Source organism: Tachyglossus aculeatus, chromosome 22 (assembly GCF_015852505.1).
Source record: "Tachyglossus aculeatus isolate mTacAcu1 chromosome 22, mTacAcu1.pri, whole genome shotgun sequence".
NCBI classification, from domain to species: domain Eukaryota; kingdom Metazoa; phylum Chordata; class Mammalia; order Monotremata; family Tachyglossidae; genus Tachyglossus; species Tachyglossus aculeatus.
Genome location: NC_052087.1, coordinates 9,163,350 through 9,184,065, shown reverse-complemented (window position 1 = coordinate 9,184,065; position 20,716 = coordinate 9,163,350). Strand labels below are relative to the sequence as shown.

General features: G+C 42.0%; 1 protein-coding gene across 1 annotated transcript in view; it reads right to left on the bottom strand.

Annotated features, from left to right (window-relative positions):
• The window catches only part of SPON1 (spondin 1), a 373,683-nt gene that overhangs the window by 238,983 nt on the left and 113,984 nt on the right, over window positions 1-20,716 (bottom strand). The window contains exons 4-5 of the mRNA XM_038765001.1: window positions 10,356-10,429; window positions 7,404-7,526 (exon numbers count right to left, since the gene is read on the bottom strand). Coding sequence (XP_038620929.1) covers window positions 7,404-7,526; window positions 10,356-10,429 — 197 coding nt within the window. The remainder of the gene's footprint in view (window positions 1-7,403; window positions 7,527-10,355; window positions 10,430-20,716) is intronic.

Genomic DNA, 20,716 nt, shown 5'->3' with positions numbered 1-20,716 from the left:
ATTTATTGAACACTTACTGTGTGCAGAGCACTGTACTAAGCGCTTGGGAAGTACAAGTCAGTAACATATAGAGATGGTCCCTACCCAACAACGGGCTCACAGTCTAGAAGGGGGAGATGACTGACTGAGTGTTTGTATGAACTATCTGTGTGAGTGAGGGTAACTGCATATTAAATAATATTATGTGTGTGAGGGTAACTGCATCAGTGTAAATGGCTGCATGTGCAATTGCAATAATAATAATGTTGGTATTTGTTAAGCACTTACTATGTGCCAAGCACTGTTCTAAGCACTGGTGGGGGGATACAAGGTCATCAGGTTGTCCCACGTGGGGCTCACAGTCTTAATCCCCATTTTACAGAAGAGGTAACTGAGGCACAGAGAAGTTAAGTGACTTGCCCAAAGTCACACAGCAGGCAAGTGGCAGAGCCGGGGTTAGAACCCATGACCTCTGATTCCCAAGCCCGGGCTCTTTCCACTGAGCCACACTGCTGTGTGAGTGTGTATTTGATTCTATGAGTGCAGGTGGCTCCATGGAGGGGTGAGTGTAGGTGACTTACGTGAGCATGTGTTTGTGACTGTATGAGTGTATGGTAATGTGTTGTGAATGTATGTGCATGGTAGAGTATATGTTCTTTTGTTTGTGGTACTTGTTAAACACTATGTGCACACAGTAAGCTCTCAATAAATACTACTGCGTGAATCAATGAATGAATGTCAGGCACTGTTCTAAGCGCTGGGGTAGATACTAGTTAATCAGTGTGAATATAGTCCCTGTCCCACAGGAAATCCAGGAAAAATCAGAAACTGTCAGTTACACCTTTTACCAACTTTCTGGAGATTGATTTCTGATTTTACCCCAAATACCAACACTGCCGGTGTCCACCTTACTGCTAAGGTTCGGTGGGTCAATGATTATGAAAAAACGGGCTTCCTGAATCTTTGTTTTGGAAAATAATGTCTTCATTATTCCCACCCTATTTTTTACTGATGGTGCTCTGGATGGAAATGGTATGTAGAAAGTAATTTCCTAATGCAATTTTCTTAAACTCAACACTACTAAATTATGGCCTATTTTCTATCATGAGTTCTTAAACTCAACACTACTAAATTATGGCCTATTTTCTATCATGAACTCAGATGGTATACCACACACTGCAAAAACCATCTTCATTTAAGTTATTTCATTTGATTTTTACAGTGCTATTCAAAGTTGCTCTTTTTGGAAAGTTTGATAGAAGATGATACCTAAAAAAATACAATTTTCCAACCATAATCAATTCACACGTTGGACCCAAATTTCAGTGTTTCTTGATGCACAATCATTGGCTGTTTTTTACTCATAATTTATTTCAGCCATTTGGCAAATGTTAATGGTTTTGTTTCAAGGATTTCAGTAATCCTTTAGGTGTGTTTCCCCTTCCAATCATGATTCTAAAGTGAACTTCCAGCAGTTCTTCTGCCAAAAGAATCCAAAAATGGAAGCTTCATGAGGGCAGGGATCACGTCTCCTTATTCTTTTGCATGCTCCCAGACACTCAGTACAGTGCTCTCCCCACTGCAAGTGCTCATTAAATACTATTGATTGACTGTCTGATTGATTGAAAGTTGCAGCCTTAACTTAAATACTTTAGCACTGTTAAATAGGCTTCCAAAATTGTATCTCCCGCCGGATGCCCTCATTTCCCTGTCTCACATGCTTAATACACTGCCTGGCATAATAAATGCTGAACAAATGCCATTATAAAAAATAAGTCATTTGTAAATAGTAGCCCTAAAATTTTTGGTTTTCTATTTTTATAACAGCTCTTTTCAATAATAATGATAATGAGAGTTTTAGTATTCATTAAGTACTTACTATGTGCCAGACGCTGTACTAGACAACGGGGTAGATACTAGATAATCAGGTTGGACACAGGCCCTGTCCCTCATAGAGTTCACGGTCTTAATCTCCATTTTACAGATGAGGAAACCGAGGCAGAGAAGTGAAGTGCTCTGCCAAAGGTCACATAGCAGACACAGTGGCAGAGCTGGGATTAGAAACCTGGTCCTCTGATTCCCAGGCCAGTGATCTTTCCACTAGGCCATAATAATTATCTTTTTAAGCTTGGAGAGAAGAGAGCTATTGTAAAATTACAAAGCTACTGCCTGTACTATATTTAAGAATATTGCAACCATTAGAAAATCACTTTTAGATGGAGTCCACCTGCTCTCAGGAACAAGCCACACTCTTTAAATTTAGTGTTTTCAGCCTGAACAGCAAATGACCCTCTGATGGGTTTGAAGGGAGAGGCTGAGGGGTGCGAGAAGAGTCAGGAGAAAGATGGGATAGAAAAGGGGAAGAGAGGGAAAGGAGAAAAAGCAGAGGGTGACATAGAGAGGAAGGAGAGGTCCGGAAGAGAATGTATCTCCCATCATAATAATAACTGTGGCATTTTGTTATGCCCTGGGGAAGATACAGGGTAAGCATGTTGGACAAACTCCCTGCCAAATATAGGGCTCACAGTCTAAGTAGGAGGGAGAGCAGGTATTGAATCCCCATTTTACAGATGAGTAAACTGCAGGCCCGTGCTCTTTCCATTAGGCCATGCTGCTTCCCCCACTGCCACTCCCACCATCCTCCAATACCAACTTCTGGTTCTGCTGGTGGCAGGAGTAGTGACGGCCCTGGTAGGACTCCTCAGTAAGAACCAGCTTTTCATTCATCCATTCAATCGTATTGAGAAGCAGCGTGGCTCAGTGGAAGGAGCCCGGGCTTGGGAGTCAGAGGTCATGGGTTCTAATCCCAGCTCCGCCGCATGTCAGCTGTGTGACTTTGGGCAAGTCACTTCACTTCTCTGTGCCTCAGTTACCTCATCTGAAAAATGGTGATTAAGACCGTGAGCCCCACGTGGGACAACCTGATCACCTTGTATCCCCCCCACGCTTAGAACTTTGCTTTGCGTAGTAAGCGCTTAACAAATGCCATCATTATTATTATTTTTTATTTATTGAGCACTTACTGTGTGCAGAGCACTGTACTAAGCACTTGGGAGAGTATAATATAACAATAAAAAGACACATTCCCTGCCCACAACGAGCTTGGAATCACTGTTCTAGGCACCATTCCTTCAACACCCACCTGGAAAGAAGAAATTGTGACCCAGGCAGCTCCATCAGCTCCCTTTAAATGCTTACAAACTGCATGGCCCAAAAGTTAATCCATCAATCAATTGAATTAATTGAGAACTTTCTGCGTACACAGCACTGTACTAAGAACTTGTGAGAGAACAATATGACAGAGTGGGTAGACACATTCCCTGCCCACAGCCAACTTACATAGCTAGAAAAAGCACAGTAGCACGGCCTTGGTGATAGTAGCAGCCACTGCGGCCACTCAACAGGAGCAGGAGGTGGTAGTTAAGCAGTTTTGCTTTCCTCCCCCTCTTCCTCTCCCCTGCTGCCATGCCACTTCCATCACTGATCCATATATGAATCCACAGCTGAGATTACCTCCCAACACCCCGAAGGGCTTAGGCTCTTTGGGTATTGACAAAACCCTGACTCAAAATCCCAGCTCTGCCAGTTGTCAGCTGTGTGGCCTTGGGCAAGTCACTTCGCTTCTCTGTGCCTCAGTTTCCTCATCTGTAAAATGGGGATTAAGACTGTGGGCCCCATGTGGGACATGGACTGTGTCCAACCTGATAACTATATAACTACTCTAGTGCTTAGAACAGGGCCTGACACATAGTAAGTGCTTAACAAATACCACAGTTATTATTATATGGTCAATCCCAATCATTTGGGGATAGCTGGCCACATTAGACTGTAGACCCTAGATGATAAGTTCATTGTGGGCAGGAAATGTGTCTGTTTATTGTTACACTGCATTCTCCCAAGCTCTTAGCACAGTGCTCTGCACACAGTAAGCGCTCAGTAATTGTGATTGATTCACTGACTGGTATTCAAGCGCTTAGTACAGTGCTCTGCTCACAGTAAGCGCTCAATAAATGTGATTGAATGAATTAATTAGAGCAGAATTCCCCATCCGTTTAAATCACAAATGCTTTAGTGGTTCCACATATTTTCTTCACTCACTAATCCATGGTTGACATCTCTTCTGGCACCAAGTGGGTTACTACTTTGATAATTAGGTTGGGCAATGCAAATATTATAGAACAATTGAAACCTGGCCTGAGATGTTTTAAACCATGGCCAGTCAGCTTGTGATGCTGTTACTCTCTCTCATTTTTTTCTGGTTCAGCACTTCCTAGTCTTCTTTTGGGACCTTCTAACTCTGAATGGTCCACTGCACCATCTCAGGGATATCATTTTAGACAAGGGTAAATGGCTAATGAAACTAACCTTTCTCTCCCAAATCTCTTCGTAACAGGACATATTTTTTATGGAAAAATGAGAACTTTATGGTCCAGGAACTCTAAGCTCTTTTAAGCCAGCTTCTGATAAAGAATAAACAACAGGCAGTTTGCCAACGAAAAGGTTATTTTACCACCTGTTGATGGGGCTTTAGTGTGAAGTAATATTATAAAACATGGAAGTTAAATCTATAAAAACAATGATAGAGGGTTTTCAGAGGAATTTCTTGCAGAATCTTCCAGAGGTCATTAGGTCCATTCTCCACCCTCTGAGGCAGGATCATCTCTACTTCAGCTCAAACAGAGGGCATCTGCCTGCTTTTAAAACTCTGGGGAAGATTATTTCACATCTTTTATCCTTACCCCATCCTGCTCTGAAGGTTTGGATTTGGTTGGACACAGTCCCTGTCCCACCTGGAGCGCTCAGCCTCAATCCCCATTTTACAGATGAGGGAACTGAGGCACAGAGAAGTAAGGTGACTTGCCCAGGGTCACCCAGCAGATAAGTGGCAGAGCCGGGATTAGAACCCATGATCTGCTGACTCCTAGGGCAGTACTGTATTGACTAAGCCACGATGCTTTTCTGCTGCATCAACAGGGAAAGAAGAAGAAGAAGAGGAACTGGGTATATGGATGCCTCAGTAAACCAAGCAAAGAATGGCTCCTGGAGCTGGGTTAGAAGATACTGAGAGACGAGAGCCTCAGCCTTGATCCCAAACGAACTACACAGGTTTGTTGGACCGTGATGAAAAACTCTGACCCCTGATCCAACTCTGACCCTATCATTCCAAGCTATTTCTGGCAAGAAGTCAGGCCAAGAGAGGCATTTCAGTAGAAGGACACACAAGTCTCTGGATGCCATTCCAAAACCCCATCTGCTTTACTTCTTATCTAGGATATCAAAATAAAAATAAGACTCGACCCTAAGGCCTCTAAAAAAATACCTGCATGATGATGTTTTTATTTAGAGCAGCTGGTATCAGCTCTCTTTGGAAACATATCCTCATATAAGTCACTGGATACAAAAAAATCTTTTGTGTTTCTCGGTTTTCGGGTTTTAGTCTCTAAAATGGATCCAACTTTCGTAGATTTTGGGGTTTTTTTTAATGGTATTTGTTAAGCGCTTGCTATGTGCCAGGCACTGTACTAACCACTGGATTAGATGTGCACTAATCTGGTTAGGGACAGCCCATGTCCCACATGGGGATCCCAGTCTTAATCCCCATTTTCCAGATGAGGTAACTGAGGCCCAGAGAAGTGAAGTGACTTGCCCAAGGTCATGCAGCAGACAAGTGGCAGAGCAGGGATTAGTACCCAGATCCTTCTGACTCCTAGGCCTGCATTCTATCAGTATGGACTCACACTGCTTCTCTGGTAGATGTGAAGGAAAACTCAAATGAATTAAAAAATGCGGCAAATGTAAAGAACTGAGGCAAGCAGCCCCACTGTGAGAAACAGAGAGGGCTCCCTTTAGTAAATTTGTTGTTTCCAGAATAAGACCTTGAGTTTGTCAAGTTGTTTTATTTGACCAAGTTGCTTTCACATCAGTAGTCTCATGTCAAGCCCCACAACTTCCCTGAGAAGCAGGAAGAGGCAGATATTGTTACCCCCAATTTATAGATGAGGTAACAGACCCAGAGAGGTTGAGTGGCTAGCCCGAAGTCACACAGCTGGGCGTAGGACACAAAACTATTCTCTGAGAATCATTTTTTTCTGAGATAAGAATCAGAGTGAACCCTCAGCCCAGCCCTAAACTAGTGCTCCTTGGAAAACCAGAGTCTGGACACCTGCACTACTGAGAAATTAATCAATAATCAATCAATGGCATTTATTGATTGCTTACTATGTGCAGAATCCTGTACTAAGTTCTTGGGAGAGAACAAGTACACGATCTGGTGCCTGCCCTCAAGGAGCTGAGCAGACAATATAGTTCTCCCTCGGCTTAAAACTATAAGACCCATGTGTGAAAGAGACAGTAACTGAATTTACTATCTTGCATCTGCCCCAGCACTTAGCACAGTGCTTGGCACATAATAAGTGCTTAACAAATGGCACAGAAGGGAGGGTGAATGCAGTAGGGAAATAAGAGGTTAGTCAGGGAAGGCTTCTCAGAAGAGATGTGATTTTGGGAGGACTTCAATGGGGAGAGTTGTGGTCTGTCGAATATGAAGGAGGAGGGAATTGGAGGCAGGAGAGAGGAGAAGCAGTGTTTCCTAGTTGCTAGAGCATGGGCCTGGGAGTCAGAAGGACCTGGGTTCTAATCCCAGCTCCGCCACTTATCTGCTGAGGGACCTTGGGCAAGTCACTTCACTTCTCTGTGTCTCAGTTCCCTCATCTGTAAAATGGGGATTAAGACTGTGAGCCCCATGTGGGACAGGGACTGTGTCCCACCCAATGTGCTTGAATTTACCTCGGCACTTAGTATAGTGCCTGGCACAATGCTCTGCACACAGTAAGCGCTCAATAAATACGACTGAAGGAATAGTAAGCGCTGAATAAGTACCATAATTATTATTATTAAAGATCATGGGACTGGTAATCAAGAGACCTTGGAAATGGTGCCTGCTGCCAAACATTGGGTGGGCAATATTCATCCTCCTGTGTTCAGATTCCCCAGGATATGCATCACTGCCACAGGGACTCAACCAGAAGATTTTCCACCAACCAGATCCAGCCTAGGCATGGCAAGCTCTCAACATGTTTATTTGCCCATCACTCAGATGCTGCCTGGGGGAACCAATCAGAGGAGAGGTGGATCATAAACCTATGTTTTAATGGGAAAAAAACCCAAAATCCAAACAAGAAAGGTTTCCCAAAAGCTTCTCATTCACTGTGGGAGTCATTCAAGAGCAAACTGCAAACCTGCTATAAGCTCTTATAATGATGCCCCTGTGGACATTAGAGAAGGATTACTATAAAACCTTGATTTCATAAATCAATCAATCATGGCTATTTATTGAGCAGTTACTGTGTGCAGAGCACTATACTAAGCACTTGGGAGTGTACGATTCAACCGAACCAGTATGATTGTTCAAGAGAAATACTCACTTGGGTAGTCTTTTGGGTGTGTTTTCTCGGACCAATTTCCATAAAATGTCAGTCTGTACTTAGCAGTCCCACAGGCACAGCAATCTAGAATGGGTTTGTCGGTCACTCCATCAAAACTTGCATCTACAACAGAGGCATATTTCTAGTTAACAACAAGACTCAACAGCAGTTTTTTTTTTTTTCCATTCAGCCTATGCACCAGGTCCATTGCAGACTGAGCACTCTATCAAACTCCTCTATCGAACTGTCTTTGAGTAACAGGGAAAAGAACTAATTCATTCATTCAATCGTCTTTATTGAGCACTTACTGTGTGCAGAGTACTGTACTAAGCACTTGGAAAGTACAATTCAGATCCAGCTCACACTGACCAATTTTCTCACCCCGCTGCTGACTTTCCAACTCCTGGCTTCGTCGTTTGCTGCTTTTCTTATTCCACTCTCTTTCCCAGTGAATAAAATGTCTCTCAATTTAATTTGCTTTGATCATTTTCTTCTTCAGTGAATTTGGCCTCTTCAATAGCCTAAGGTTATTTTTATTCATTCATTCAATCGTATTTATTGAACATTTACTTTGGCAGAGCACTGTATTAAATGTCTGGTAGAGTACAATATAATAATAAGCAGACATGTAGATTGCCGCTTTATTCCCAAATGTTATAAAATCCCCACTGATAAAAACTTCCTTGACAGTCAAGAGCAAAGTCTTTATCAGAATTAAGGAGGGGCTCATTGCTAGTCCACCTTTACTGGAAACAGTGTGGCCTGTTGGAAAGAGCACTAGCCTGGATGTCAAGAAGACCTGGCTTCAAATTCCTCTCTTCTACTTGCCCTGTGGTGTGAACTTGGTCAAGTCACTTAACTTCTCTGAACTTCTTCGACTTCCTCATCTGTAAAGTGGGGATTTAATATTGGTTCTCCCTCCCCTTAAAACTATGAGTCCCATGTGTGAAAGGGACTGTATTCATTCATTCAATTGTATTTATTGAGTGCTTACTGTATGCAGAGCACTGGACTAAGCACTTGGGAAGTACAAATCGGCAACATATAGAGACGGTCCCTACCCAACAACGGCCTCACAGTATCTGAATTTAGTATCTTGTATCTGCACCAGTATTTATCACAGTGCTTGGTGCAGAGTAAGTTCTTAACAAATAGTCTCTGGATAGGCTAGGAGTGTCTCTCCTCAGGGACTGTAAGCGCTTAGAACAGTGTCAGTGATTAGAACAGTGCTTGGCACATAGTAAGTGCTTAACAAATACCATCATCATCATCATTATTATTATTATTATTATTATTTATCTTGGAACTCAAGGACTTCACAGAGAAGCAATTGGTTCCACTTAGGTCCGTGGATTCCACTTAGGTTCCTGGACCAAGCTACATTAAACTGCCTAGGAATGATATTGTTGAATATTGCCCTATGAGTGTCTTCAGTGATTCATTCATTCATTCAATCACATTTATTGAGCACTTACTGTGTGTACAATTGGGAAGTACAATTCAGCAACAGAGACAATTCCTACCCAACAACGGGCTCACAGTCTATAGGCGGTGAGAAGGACATCAAAACAAGTCAGCAGTCATCAATATTCATTCGATGGAAAAGACACTAAAGATCAAGGATTTTCTAGATTTTCAGAGGGTTTCTCCCAGTCTCAGGGGAGTGTCAGGTTTTCAGGACTCTGCAGGGAGAGCTAGCTTAGCCACCTTCCTGTCACCCTGCTTCCTGGAGACTGACACTTGTCTTCTCTGAAGCCCCACCAGCCCATTGCTGTGCTAGTGACCTTTCTGGCCATATGCAAATGCACCACTGTCAAATGACATCGACCTTTTCACTTTGTTTTCCACAGGTGTGCCTGCAGGCAATTCTTCCACCGACATCATATTCACCAGTTACAAGTTGGAGGATTTAGGGAGCAAAAAATTCAGCTCTGGCCACCTGTTAGTGACATTTTAATGAATCCACTGTGGAGATGGCCTTCAAGCTACAGCAAGCAATGTGAAATTGGGGAAAACAAAAAGAGAAATCCAAAAGGGCTCTCTTCACCTGATATGAACCTTAAGGCACCCGCATCTAGTTGAAAATGTGAACTTACAAAATTACCTCCAGTTTTCAAGTTTGAGGCTTGAAGTCACTGTTATTGAGGTTATTTAAGTGGTAGAGAAGCAGTGTCTCCCAGTGGAAAGAGCAGGGGTCTGGGATTCAGAGGACCTGGGTTCTAATCCTGTCTCTTCCACTTACAGTGTCACTTTGGGCAAGTCACTTAAGGTCTCTGTCCTCAGTTCCCTCATTTGCAAAGTGGAGATTCAATATCTGTTCTCCCTCCTATTTACAGTGCCAAGCACTGTCCTAAGCACTGGAGAGGTTACAAGGTGATCAGATTGTCCCATGAGGGGCTCACACAATTTTAATCCCCATTTTACAGATGAGGTAACTGAGGCACAGAGAAGTTAAGTGACTTGCCCAAAGTCACACAGCTGACAGTTGGCGGAGTAGGGATTTGAACCCATGATGTCTGACTCCAAAGCCCATGTTCTTTCCATTGAGCCATGCTGCTCCATATGGGACCTGATTATCTTGTATCTACCCCAGTGCTTAGTACATTGCTTGGCACATAATAAGCACTTAACAAATATTATCATCATTATTATTGTGTGTGTGTGTGTGTGTGCATGTCCAAAACAAACCTGTCTCCAATAGCAGACCAGATACCTATTCTTCTCCACCCAAAGTGGCTAGAAGAGAAAAGAGTGGGGATGAATAAATCTTTAGCCCAAAGGCCATAGCCCCAAGTACCTGAACAGAGAGTGGTATTTGAATGGAACCTGATGGCAGTGAGCAGTCCACAATAGTTTAATGCTTATCTATATTTGCCCAGGAGATGCCCAGCACATGGGATTTCTTTAGCATATTGGAACAAGCGAACTTATTAGAAAAGTCCCAGTTCTTACCTTGCTCGCAGAGTTTCTTGGTGAGAGACCCTTCATCTTGGAAATAAATTATGCGCTTCTGCACAATGCTAGCCCTGTCAAGAAGAGACAAACACCAACATGAACATGATTGGATCTTCAAGAGGAAGGTTAGAGGAGGAAGAGACATTGCCTCCTTTGCCCTTTGTTTTATGTCAATCTACTAAAAGGTCTTTTAAACCTGGATCAACTCTAAATCTTTGAAGCTAGTCAAAACCCTTTCCTGGAAGAAAAGTGGAATACATTTAAGATATATTTTTGGTTCTCTCTGAAAATGTCATTCTACCTCTTTCTTGAAAAACAAGACAACTGAGTTTGACATGAGGCAAAAAGACCTTTTTCAGCTGCTCTGGCTCTTCCTTAAACAGGCCAAAGTTTTGCTTTTTGTTTTTTAATTTAGAGAGAACATTTGGAAGGTGACAAAGTGTTCACTTTCAGCAGAGCAAGTTAGGAATGGGTTTTCTATTTCTCTCTGGACTTTGCAAAGCTGGATGCTACACTCTTCATCCTTTGTGTAACTTGGAACCTCAGCTGGTATTACTTAGAATAAATACTGGCCATCTTAACAATTAAAGTCTGCAACTAATTAAAGAAGTAGTGTTGCCTAGTGGAAAGAGCCTGGTAGTTAGAGGACCTGGGTTCTAACCTGAGTTCTAATCCAAGCTCCACCACTTGTCCGCTGAGTGACCTTAGGCAAGTCACTTCATTGGGTCTCAGTTACCTCATCTGAAAAATGGATATTAAAAAATATTGAGCCCTTTGTGGAACAGTGACAGTGTTCCACCTAAGTATATTATATCTACCCTAACATTTGGTACAGTGCCTGGCACATAAAAGTGCTCAACAAATACCACAAAACCAAACAAATAAAAAACTTATTATTATAATGCTCCTCATTCTATTCCCTACCACCTCAAACTCCATTGACATGAAGCTATGGAAGAAGAGACACAGTTTGCATTTTCAGTCACCTATGAAAATAGAATCTCAACAACAGATACTACCTGAATAGCCAGAACCTAGATAGCTACACATTCCACCACTAGTCACAACTTTTCCAGGAAACCCTCTACTTCCTTTATTTTAATGTCATTAATTCAGACTTGCATATAGAAACAAAAAATGACCAACCAATAATTAAAGCAGAGACAGTCCATTGCTAAACCAAAAGCAGCATAGTCTAGTGGAAAGAATACAGGCCTGGGAGTCAGAGGACCTGGGTTCCAATCCTGGCTCTTTAAAATGCTTGCTGTGTGACCATGGACAAGTCGCTTAAATTCTCTGTGCATCAGTTCTCCTATTCCCACTCCTACTTAGTCTTTGAGCCTCATGTGGGACAGGGACTGTGTCCACCTAATTAACTTGTACCTACCCCAGCACTTAGGATGGTATTTGACACATATAAATGCTTAACAAAAACCATAAAAAATTAAAACAGTTTGATTATTCAGAAGAATGAATGATATATATGAAGAAGCAGCATGGCTCAGTGGAAAGAGCATGGGCTTTGGAGTCAGAGGTCATGGGTTCAAATCCTGGCTCCACCAATAGTCAGCTGTGTGACTTTGAGCAAGTCACTTCACTGCTCCGTGTCTGTTACCTTATCTGTAAAATGGGGATGAAGACTGTGAGCCCCTCGTGGGACAACCTCATCACCTTGTAACCTCCCCAGCCCTTAGAACAGTGCTTTGCACATAGTAAGTGCTCAATAAAAATGCCATCATCATCATCATTCATTTGATTCTGATTTAATCAATTGATCTCATCTCAGTTGGAGGGAGGCTTAACTGTTATTTCTGAGAAGAGACTCCTTCATCACTATTACTTTTTGTTAGTAGGAAGAAGCAAAGTGTCCAGGAAGAAATAGTATTGCCTTGTGGCTAGAGCATGGGCATGGGAGTCAGAAGGACCTGGGTTCTAATCCCAGTTCTGCCACTTGTCTGCAGTGTGACCTTGGGCAAGTCACTTCACTTCTCTGGGCCTCAGGTACCTCGTCTGTACAATGGGGATTAAGACTCTGAGTCCCATGTGAGACAGGAACTGTGTCCAACCCAATTTGCTTGTATCCACCCAAGTGCTTAGTACAGTGCCTGGCGCATAGTAAGTGCCTAACAAATGCCCCAATTTTTGATCACTTGCATGATGGAAAGCACTGGTACTCAGGGAGAACAAATGCATAGACCTTTCAAGCTCTCAATCCATCAATCAATCAATAGTACTTTGTGAGTGCTTACTATGTGCAGAGCACTGTACTAAGTGCTGGGGGGAGTACAGTGTAGTTGATAGACACAATCCAGTCCCTGCTCAAGATGATAAACTAATGCAGGGGACAGCCATTAAAGGAAATTCCAGGTAGAGAAAGCAAAAGACTAGAAGGATGTGTATATAACATGCCGTGGAAGTGTGGGTGGAGTGAATTTCAAAATGCTTAGGGATACAGTCCATGGTGATACAGAAGGGAGGGAGGATAGACAAGCAGCATGTCTTAGTGGAAAAAGCACGGGATTGGTAGTCAGGGGTCGTGAGTTCTAATCCTGGCTCTGCTAGTTGTCTGCTGTGTGACCTTGGGCTGACAACTACTGTGTGACTTAACTTCTCTGTGCCTCAGTTACCTCATCTGTAAAATGGGGATAAAAAGTGTGAGCCCCACGTGGGACAACTTGATTACCCTGTATCCACCCCAGTGCTTAGAACAGTGCTTGGCATACAGTAAACACTTAACAAATATCATTATTATTATTATAGAGGGGAGAAATGAGAGGTTAGTCTAGGATGGCTTTCTGGAGGAGATATGATTTCAGTGGGGCTTTGAGAGTGGAGGGGGTCAGATGTGAAGTAGGAGGGAGTTCCAGGAAGGAGGGAGCATGTATTCAAGGAGTCTTTGGAGAGAGAAATTAGACTGAGGTACAGTAGGTAGATACACAAAAATAGGATCGATTGATTGGATAAAAAGGAGGCCGACGGGGAAACTCCTCTACTTCACTCTTAGCTGAAGGGAAATTAAGTTATTTAAGTGTGATGAGTTCCTTTTAATGATTTAGGAAAGTTTAAAGTGGTTACCCTTTTATAATTGTGGTATTTTTTATGGTGTTCCATTCAATCATATTTACTGAGCGCTTACTCTGTGCAGAGCATGACACTAAGCACTTGGAAAGTACAATACAGCAATAATGAGACAATCCCTGCCCACAAAGAGCTCAGTATTTGCTAAGTGCTTATTAAGTGCCAGGCACTGTACTAACTGCTCCGGTAGTTAAAAAATAATCAGGTTGGACACAGTCGATGTCCCACTTGGAGCTCACAGTCTTAATCCCTGTTTTATAGATGAAATAGCTGAGGCACCAGGAAGTGAAGTGAATGGCCCAAGGTCATACAGCAGACAAGTGGCAGAGTTTGGATTAGAATCCAGGTCCTTCTGACTCCCATGCTTGTTCTTTATCCACTAGGCCAAGCTGCTTCTCATTGAACAGTTAATGCTAAGCATTGTATTAACCCCTGGGAATAAAGTCAATCTGATACTAAAATAATTAATAATAATAGTAATAGGAATAATAATAATAACAATTATGGTACCTATTAAGCACTTACTCTATGCCATGCACTGTTTTCAGGGCTGGAGTAGATACAAATTAATCATGTTGGACAAAGATCCTGACATGGAGCTCACACTCTTATCCCCATTTCACAGAAGAATCAGTAACAATAATAATTGTGATATTTGTTAAGCGCTTACTCCAGGCTGCACTCTCAGAAACAGTCCCTATCCCTCATGGAGCTCACAGTCTAAGCAGGAGGGAGAACAGGGATGGAACCCCCATTTTACAGAAGAGTAAACTGAGACACAGAGATGGTAAATATCTTGCCCAAAGTCACACAGCAGGCAAGTAGGAGAGTCAGGATTAAAATCCAGACATTTGGTTCTAATCCCAGCTCTCCTGACTCTCAGTCCTGAGGTCTTCCCATTATGTCAAATGTTTTACTGTGTGTCTCTAAGACTGCATAAAGACCTCAGAGATCCAGAAGAGCCCCAGACCTGGGTCTCAAAAAATCCCAGCACAAAATAAGTCCCGAAATGATTCTTTTTTATTGTAGAATTCATTTGATTTTTGTTTCTACATGCCACTAGAGCCTGAAAGAATTTCATATCCTGGGAAAATTGATAGGCACTGTCCAAAATACAAAAGCTTTGTACTCTTAGGCTGTGCCCATCAAGGACATAATACTCATCTGGATGTTATAAATTATATTTTATTTCAGAAAAATAATAGCTTTACAAGATAAAAAAGTTGTTTATAAGGATTCCCTTGACATTTTGCAATGATAAATCTCTCTCATAAAACTAGTGATTTGGCCACCATGTTGAATAGCATTTATATGTACAGAATCTCTTTTAGCATAAAGCTAAATTATATTGAAGAAATTTAAATTAAATTTCTTGGTAGGTTAATTTTCTAAATTTCCAATACGGTGGTGGTTATAAAGCATTGTAGCCTCACAAATGAGGAAAAAAAAGTTTCGGTTTAAAGTTAAATTTCATTTTGGATTGGCTCAATATACTGACATTTTCTCAATTCTTCTATTTAAAATATCCTTTATCTTCCTGGTCCACGTATTCATCATTGTCAGTGGTGTGATTTTTGAAGGATAATGATATATAAATTTTGGAGAGGCTTACTACAGCAGGGCTAATATCTGTAAAGCTTATTGTCACGGGAGAGATGAGAGCAAGGCACAGTGAATATTTCAGATGGAGAGAAATGCAGAACACAAGATGACAGGGTAGTATAACAGTCTCATACTTAGTACATAAGCTCGTTGTGGGCAGAGAATGGGTCGCTTTATTGTGTCTATTATTATATTGTACTCTCCTAAGCACTTAGTACAGTGCTCTGCACATGGTAAGTACGCAGAATAAATGAGAGAATACGTAAGAAAACTGATGAAAGTAGGAGAGAAAATCAAGAGGATTAACTAGAAGCCAGTGATCTCGGAGAAGGAGGCAGAAACCAGATTACAGATGCTAGAGAAGGGAGACAAAGAAGAGGAGGTAGAAGAAGTAGGGGTACACAAACCCTTTGAAAAACTTGGGTAAGAATGGAGAACAGGGCAATGGGGTCATGGCTGGAGGATGAAGGTGAGTCCAGATAAGGTTTTTCTAGTATAAGGGAGACATGAGCAGGTTTGAAGGAGATGATGAAGGGTCCATCAGAGAGTGAATGGTTGAAGATGGTGGTCAAGGAGGGAAGAAAATGGATGGAAGTGCTTTTAAAAGATGTGAGAGTAAAGGTGGTGGATTTTGGAAGGGAACAGATGTTCTCCTCCTAAAGACTGCAGGAAATGATGACAGGGATGATACTGTTGTACCTTCAAAACATCTCTAGAATAAGCCTGACCCTCTAGATTGTAAATTCGTTGTAGTCAGGGAATGTGCTATTATCTTGTTTTCTTTACTCTCCCAAATGTTTAGGATAGTGCTCTGCTGGCAGTAAGTCCTCAATAAATATGATTGATTGATTTATCTACCCCTCCCTTCTCCTTCCAACTGTCACCATGTCAGCCCAAGTCATTATCATGTGCCATCTTAACTACTGCATCACCCTGCTTGCTGATCTCTGAGCCTCCAGCCTCTCCCATCTTCAGACCATGCTTCATTCAGCTTTCTTGATCATTTTTTCTAAAAAAAGTTCTACTTACATCTCCCCACTCCACAAAAATTCCAGTGGTTGCCTATCCACCTCCCATCAAACAGGGAAAAAGGAATTTGGTATTCACCCTGCCCTCACCCCCATGTCACTAAGTATTCACCCCACCCTCACCCCCACAGCACTAAGTACATGTCTATAAATTATTCATTTATAATACCTGTCTCACCCTTTAGACAGTAAGCTCTTTAGGGTAAGGAATGTGTCTACTAACTCTGCTTTACTGTACTCCCCCAAATGCTTAGAACAGTGTTCTGCACACAGTAAGCACTCAATAAATACTATTGATTGACTTAAGGTCATCAGTTCTCTCCTTCAGACCTATCCTCATTCCTCTCACATTCTAACCCAGCCAACGCCATTCACTCTTTTAACACCCCTCTTCTTACTTTTCATAGATCTCTTCTCACTTGCCATTGAATCCCTGCTCATAACCTCCCTCCTGCCTGGAACTCCCTCCCAGACCACCACTTTCCCCATCTTCAAAGACCTATGAATATCTTATCTTATCTTATTAATATCTTATCAGGGATATAGCCTTCCCTGACTAACATCTCATCTCCCCTCCCTTCAGTTTCACCTATGCACTTGGGCCTTTACCCTTCAAGCACTATGCTACTCACCCTACCCCCTTCCTCACAGCACTTATGAACATATCCTTATATTCTGACATTTCCCCTATCTAATTTATTTTAATGTCAGTCTCATCCATTCAGTTGTAAGCGCCTATGTTTACCAACCTTACTGTACTCTCCGAAGCATTCAGTACAGTGCTCTGCACACAACATCTGCTCAGTAAGTACAACTGATTGCTTGATTGGTTGTAGAGAAGAGAGGGAGTTGAAGATATGAGTGGGAGAGCTTGGGGAACTTCCCAAGCACTTAGTACAGTGCTCTGCACACAGTAAGTGCTCAATAAATATGATTGAATGAATGAATGAATGAATGATGGTTTCAATTTTGTCAACGAAGTGGTTTGGAGGTCATTATGAGTGATTGAGGGGGTGGTGGGGCCACTTTTGACTACAGGAAGGAGTTGAAGGCCTGGAATAATTGATGAGGGCAATAGGAGTGGAATTTGATGAGGGAGGAGATGTAATGTTGGTGAGCAGGAGAGAGAGCAAATCCATAGCCCTCAGGAAATGAATTTGAAGTGGCTCAAGTTGACCTGGTGCCTGGATTTCATCATCTACTCTCTGCAGCTTGAGAGTAGGAGTGGGGGGAAATTAATGTTAATAATAATGAAAATAATAACAATAATAATACTAATGCTTTTAATAGTATTTATCAAGCATTTCCTATGTGACAGGTGCTGTTCTAAGAGCTCAGGCAGAAACAAGGTTAACCAGTTTGAACACAATCCATTTCCACCATGGGGCTCACAATCTTAATCCTCACTTGACAGGTAAGGTAACCAAGGCACAGAGAAGTGAAATGACTTAGCCGAGGTCATGAGGCAGACAAGTGGCAGAACCCAGATTAGAACGCAGGTCCTCTGACTCTCAGGCCCATGCTCTATCCCTTGGGCCATGCTGCTTCTCTTAAGTGCCTGTTAAGCACTTACAATCTGCAAAGCAGTACAGTACAATACAGTACAGCAGTACAAAGCACTGGGGTAGATATGATGTAATCAGGTTGGACACAGTCCCTGTCCCACCTAGGGCTCACAGTTAAAGTAGGAGGATATAGGATTTAATCCCCATCTAACAGATGAGGAAACTCAGGTACAGAGAAATTAAATGACTTGCCCAAGGTCACACAGCAGGTAAATGGTAGAGTTTGGGGTAGAACCCAGATCCTCCTACTCCCAGGCCTATGCTCTTTCCACACTGATAGGCCACACTGCCCCTCAGTGCTAGACCAAGAGAAAATGAATGGACTAAGCTGAGTAGCAGCATGACCTAATGGATAGAGCACATGCCTGGCAGTCTGAAGGACCTGGGTTCTAATCCTCCACTTGTCTGCTGTGTGACTTTGAGCAAGTCACTTTACTTCTCTGGGCCTCAGTTCCCTTATCAGTAAAATGGGGCTTAAGACTGTGTACCCCATGTGGGACATGGACTTTATATTACTTGATTAGCTTGTATATACACCAGCTCCTTATATGGTGCCTGGCACATAGTAAGCACTTAATAAATACCATTAAAAAGGCAAAAAAAAAACAAAACCAAAAACAAAACAGGGCAGCATCCTTTGAGAGGCCGACAGAATGATCTAATAAGCCTGTGGAGTCATCAGGGTGTTTATAAGACCTGGATATGCCACCTCATTTCCTCTTCTCTCACTTCCGTCTGTGTCTCCTTGCCCTTGGGTTTTCTCCTTTTATTCACCCCTCCCTCAGCCCCACAGCTCTTACATAAATATCCGTAATTTAATTATATTAATGACTGTCTCTCTCTCTAGACTGTAAGCTTGTTGTGGGTAGGGATCAAGTCTACCAACTCTCACAAGTGTTTAGGGGCAACTGACGAGAGACCTTAAAGACACAATGCAGCACAACCTCAAGACAGTGAGGCATAGTGGCTGGCAGGTAGGAAACTGAGTGGCGGACAAGTCGTTCTAGGGTGGCTGTTGTGATACTGAGCCTTAAAGAAGGTTTTCATACCAAGAGGCAGAATCAGAAATGGCTCTGAGCACTAATAAATATACCAACAGCACAGTCAGGGACAATGCTTCAAGGGATTCTGCATCAAACAGAAACTTCTGTAACAAACAGAAGCTCCTAACCATTGGATTTAAAGCACTCCATCACCTTGCCCCCTCCTACCTCACCTCGCTACTTTCCTACTCCGACCCAGCCCGTATACTTCATTCCTCTAATGCTAACCTACTCACTCCACCTCGATCTCGTCTATCTCTTCCACATCCTACCTCTATCCTGGAATGCCCTCCCTCCTCAAATCTGACAGACAATTACTTTCCTGCCCTTCAAAGCTTTTTGAAAGCCACATCTCCTCCAAGAGGTCTTCCCTGACTAAGCCTCCATGTCCTCTTTTCTCATTCCCATCTGCATCACTCTGACTTGCTCCCTTCATTCATCACCTCCTCCCAGCCCCACGGCACTTATGTACATATGTGTAATTTATTTATTTATGTTAATGTATGTCTCCCCCTTTTAGACTGTAAAGCTTGCTGTAGGCATGGAATATGTCTGTTTATTGTTATAGTGTACTCTCCCAAGTGTTTAGTATAGTGTTCTGCACACAGTAAGAGCTCAATAAATACAACTGAATGACTGACTGATTGAATAGCTTAGGGATCATTAGCTGCATATCAGTCTCATCTAAGGTTAGAATTTCACCATCATTAGTGTCATCTTCAAACCCAAAAGACTAACAGATAGATAGATAAATAGACAAACAGGCAGAAAGAGACAGACAAGCAGTTAGGCTGATGGAATAATATCCTTCTATCACCTCTTGAAATGTGTGTGGGTTTTCTGAAGAAAACCAAGGTTACTTACCAGCCTACACCTAAGAAACCCTAAATACAAAGACTGTCATATTTTAATTGTAATATTTTAGTGCAACCACCAAATTGTGCCAGTGCACTATCCACCGATACACAAACAAAAAGAGAGAAAACTGTATTTCAAAGACTTGTGTGGCTTTTGGCAAATTCATGTCAGAGTGTGAGAAGAAGCATGGGACTGGGTTCTAATCCTGTCTGACATTTGCTTGTTGCACATGTCCTTTAAGTTCTCTGTGCCTCAGTTTCCTCAACCAAAAATGGTGACTAAATTACCTGTTCTCCCTCCTACTTAGACCATGAACCCCATGTGGGAGAGGGACTATGTCTGACCTGATTATCTCCTATCTACACCAGTGCTTAATGTAGTGTTTGGCACATAGAAAGCACTTAATGAATATTATTGTTGTTGTTGTCATTATTATCATTATTATTATTATCAATATTATTATTGGGCAGCTAGTCATGCACTCAATCTGATCTAGGAAATAAGGGGATCCAATTAAAAGTTGCCAAACATTGTTCAGATAAGTTTCTAAAGAAAAAAAGTCAGGAGTGTTTACATTGCAGGGATCACTTTGAGGTAAAACAGTCTGAACAAGAGGTTCTCTTTTTAAAAGAGACTAATCAATTCCTTAACGAGATGCTAAAAAATTCTGAACAAGCTGTGATTACATTTCGGTTTCTCTCTGCCCACGTAATTACGTACAGTTGAAGGCACAGAGACCCTGGTTGCAGTTTTAAGTCAAATGAGATGAAGTATTCCTCTGCTCCTGGCTGGAATTTCTCTCTGGATTCCCAGCCTATTGTGGCTCCATTTTCTTTGTATTATGAACAGAGCATTATCCAATTTCAAAACTTATAGTCATCATCCATCTTGTCAATACAGTTATTTCAAGACTTCAATCGTCAGCCCCCAAAATGATTTAGTAGAAAATTGCTCACGCAGGAGAATTGATTTTCACGCCAGAGAAGAGGTCCGTGCATTACATTAGCAACAAAGTGATTAAAATTGCACGAGGTTTAAATGAGTTAACATGATAGTGAAATAGACAAATGTCTCAGTGCAGAATTTCATCCTCCAGAAGACATGTGTGAGAGCTGTCCAGCAGCTGAGAAGGGGAAGAACAAGGCTCTGCTTTCCTTATTCATTCAGTAGTATTTATTGAGGGC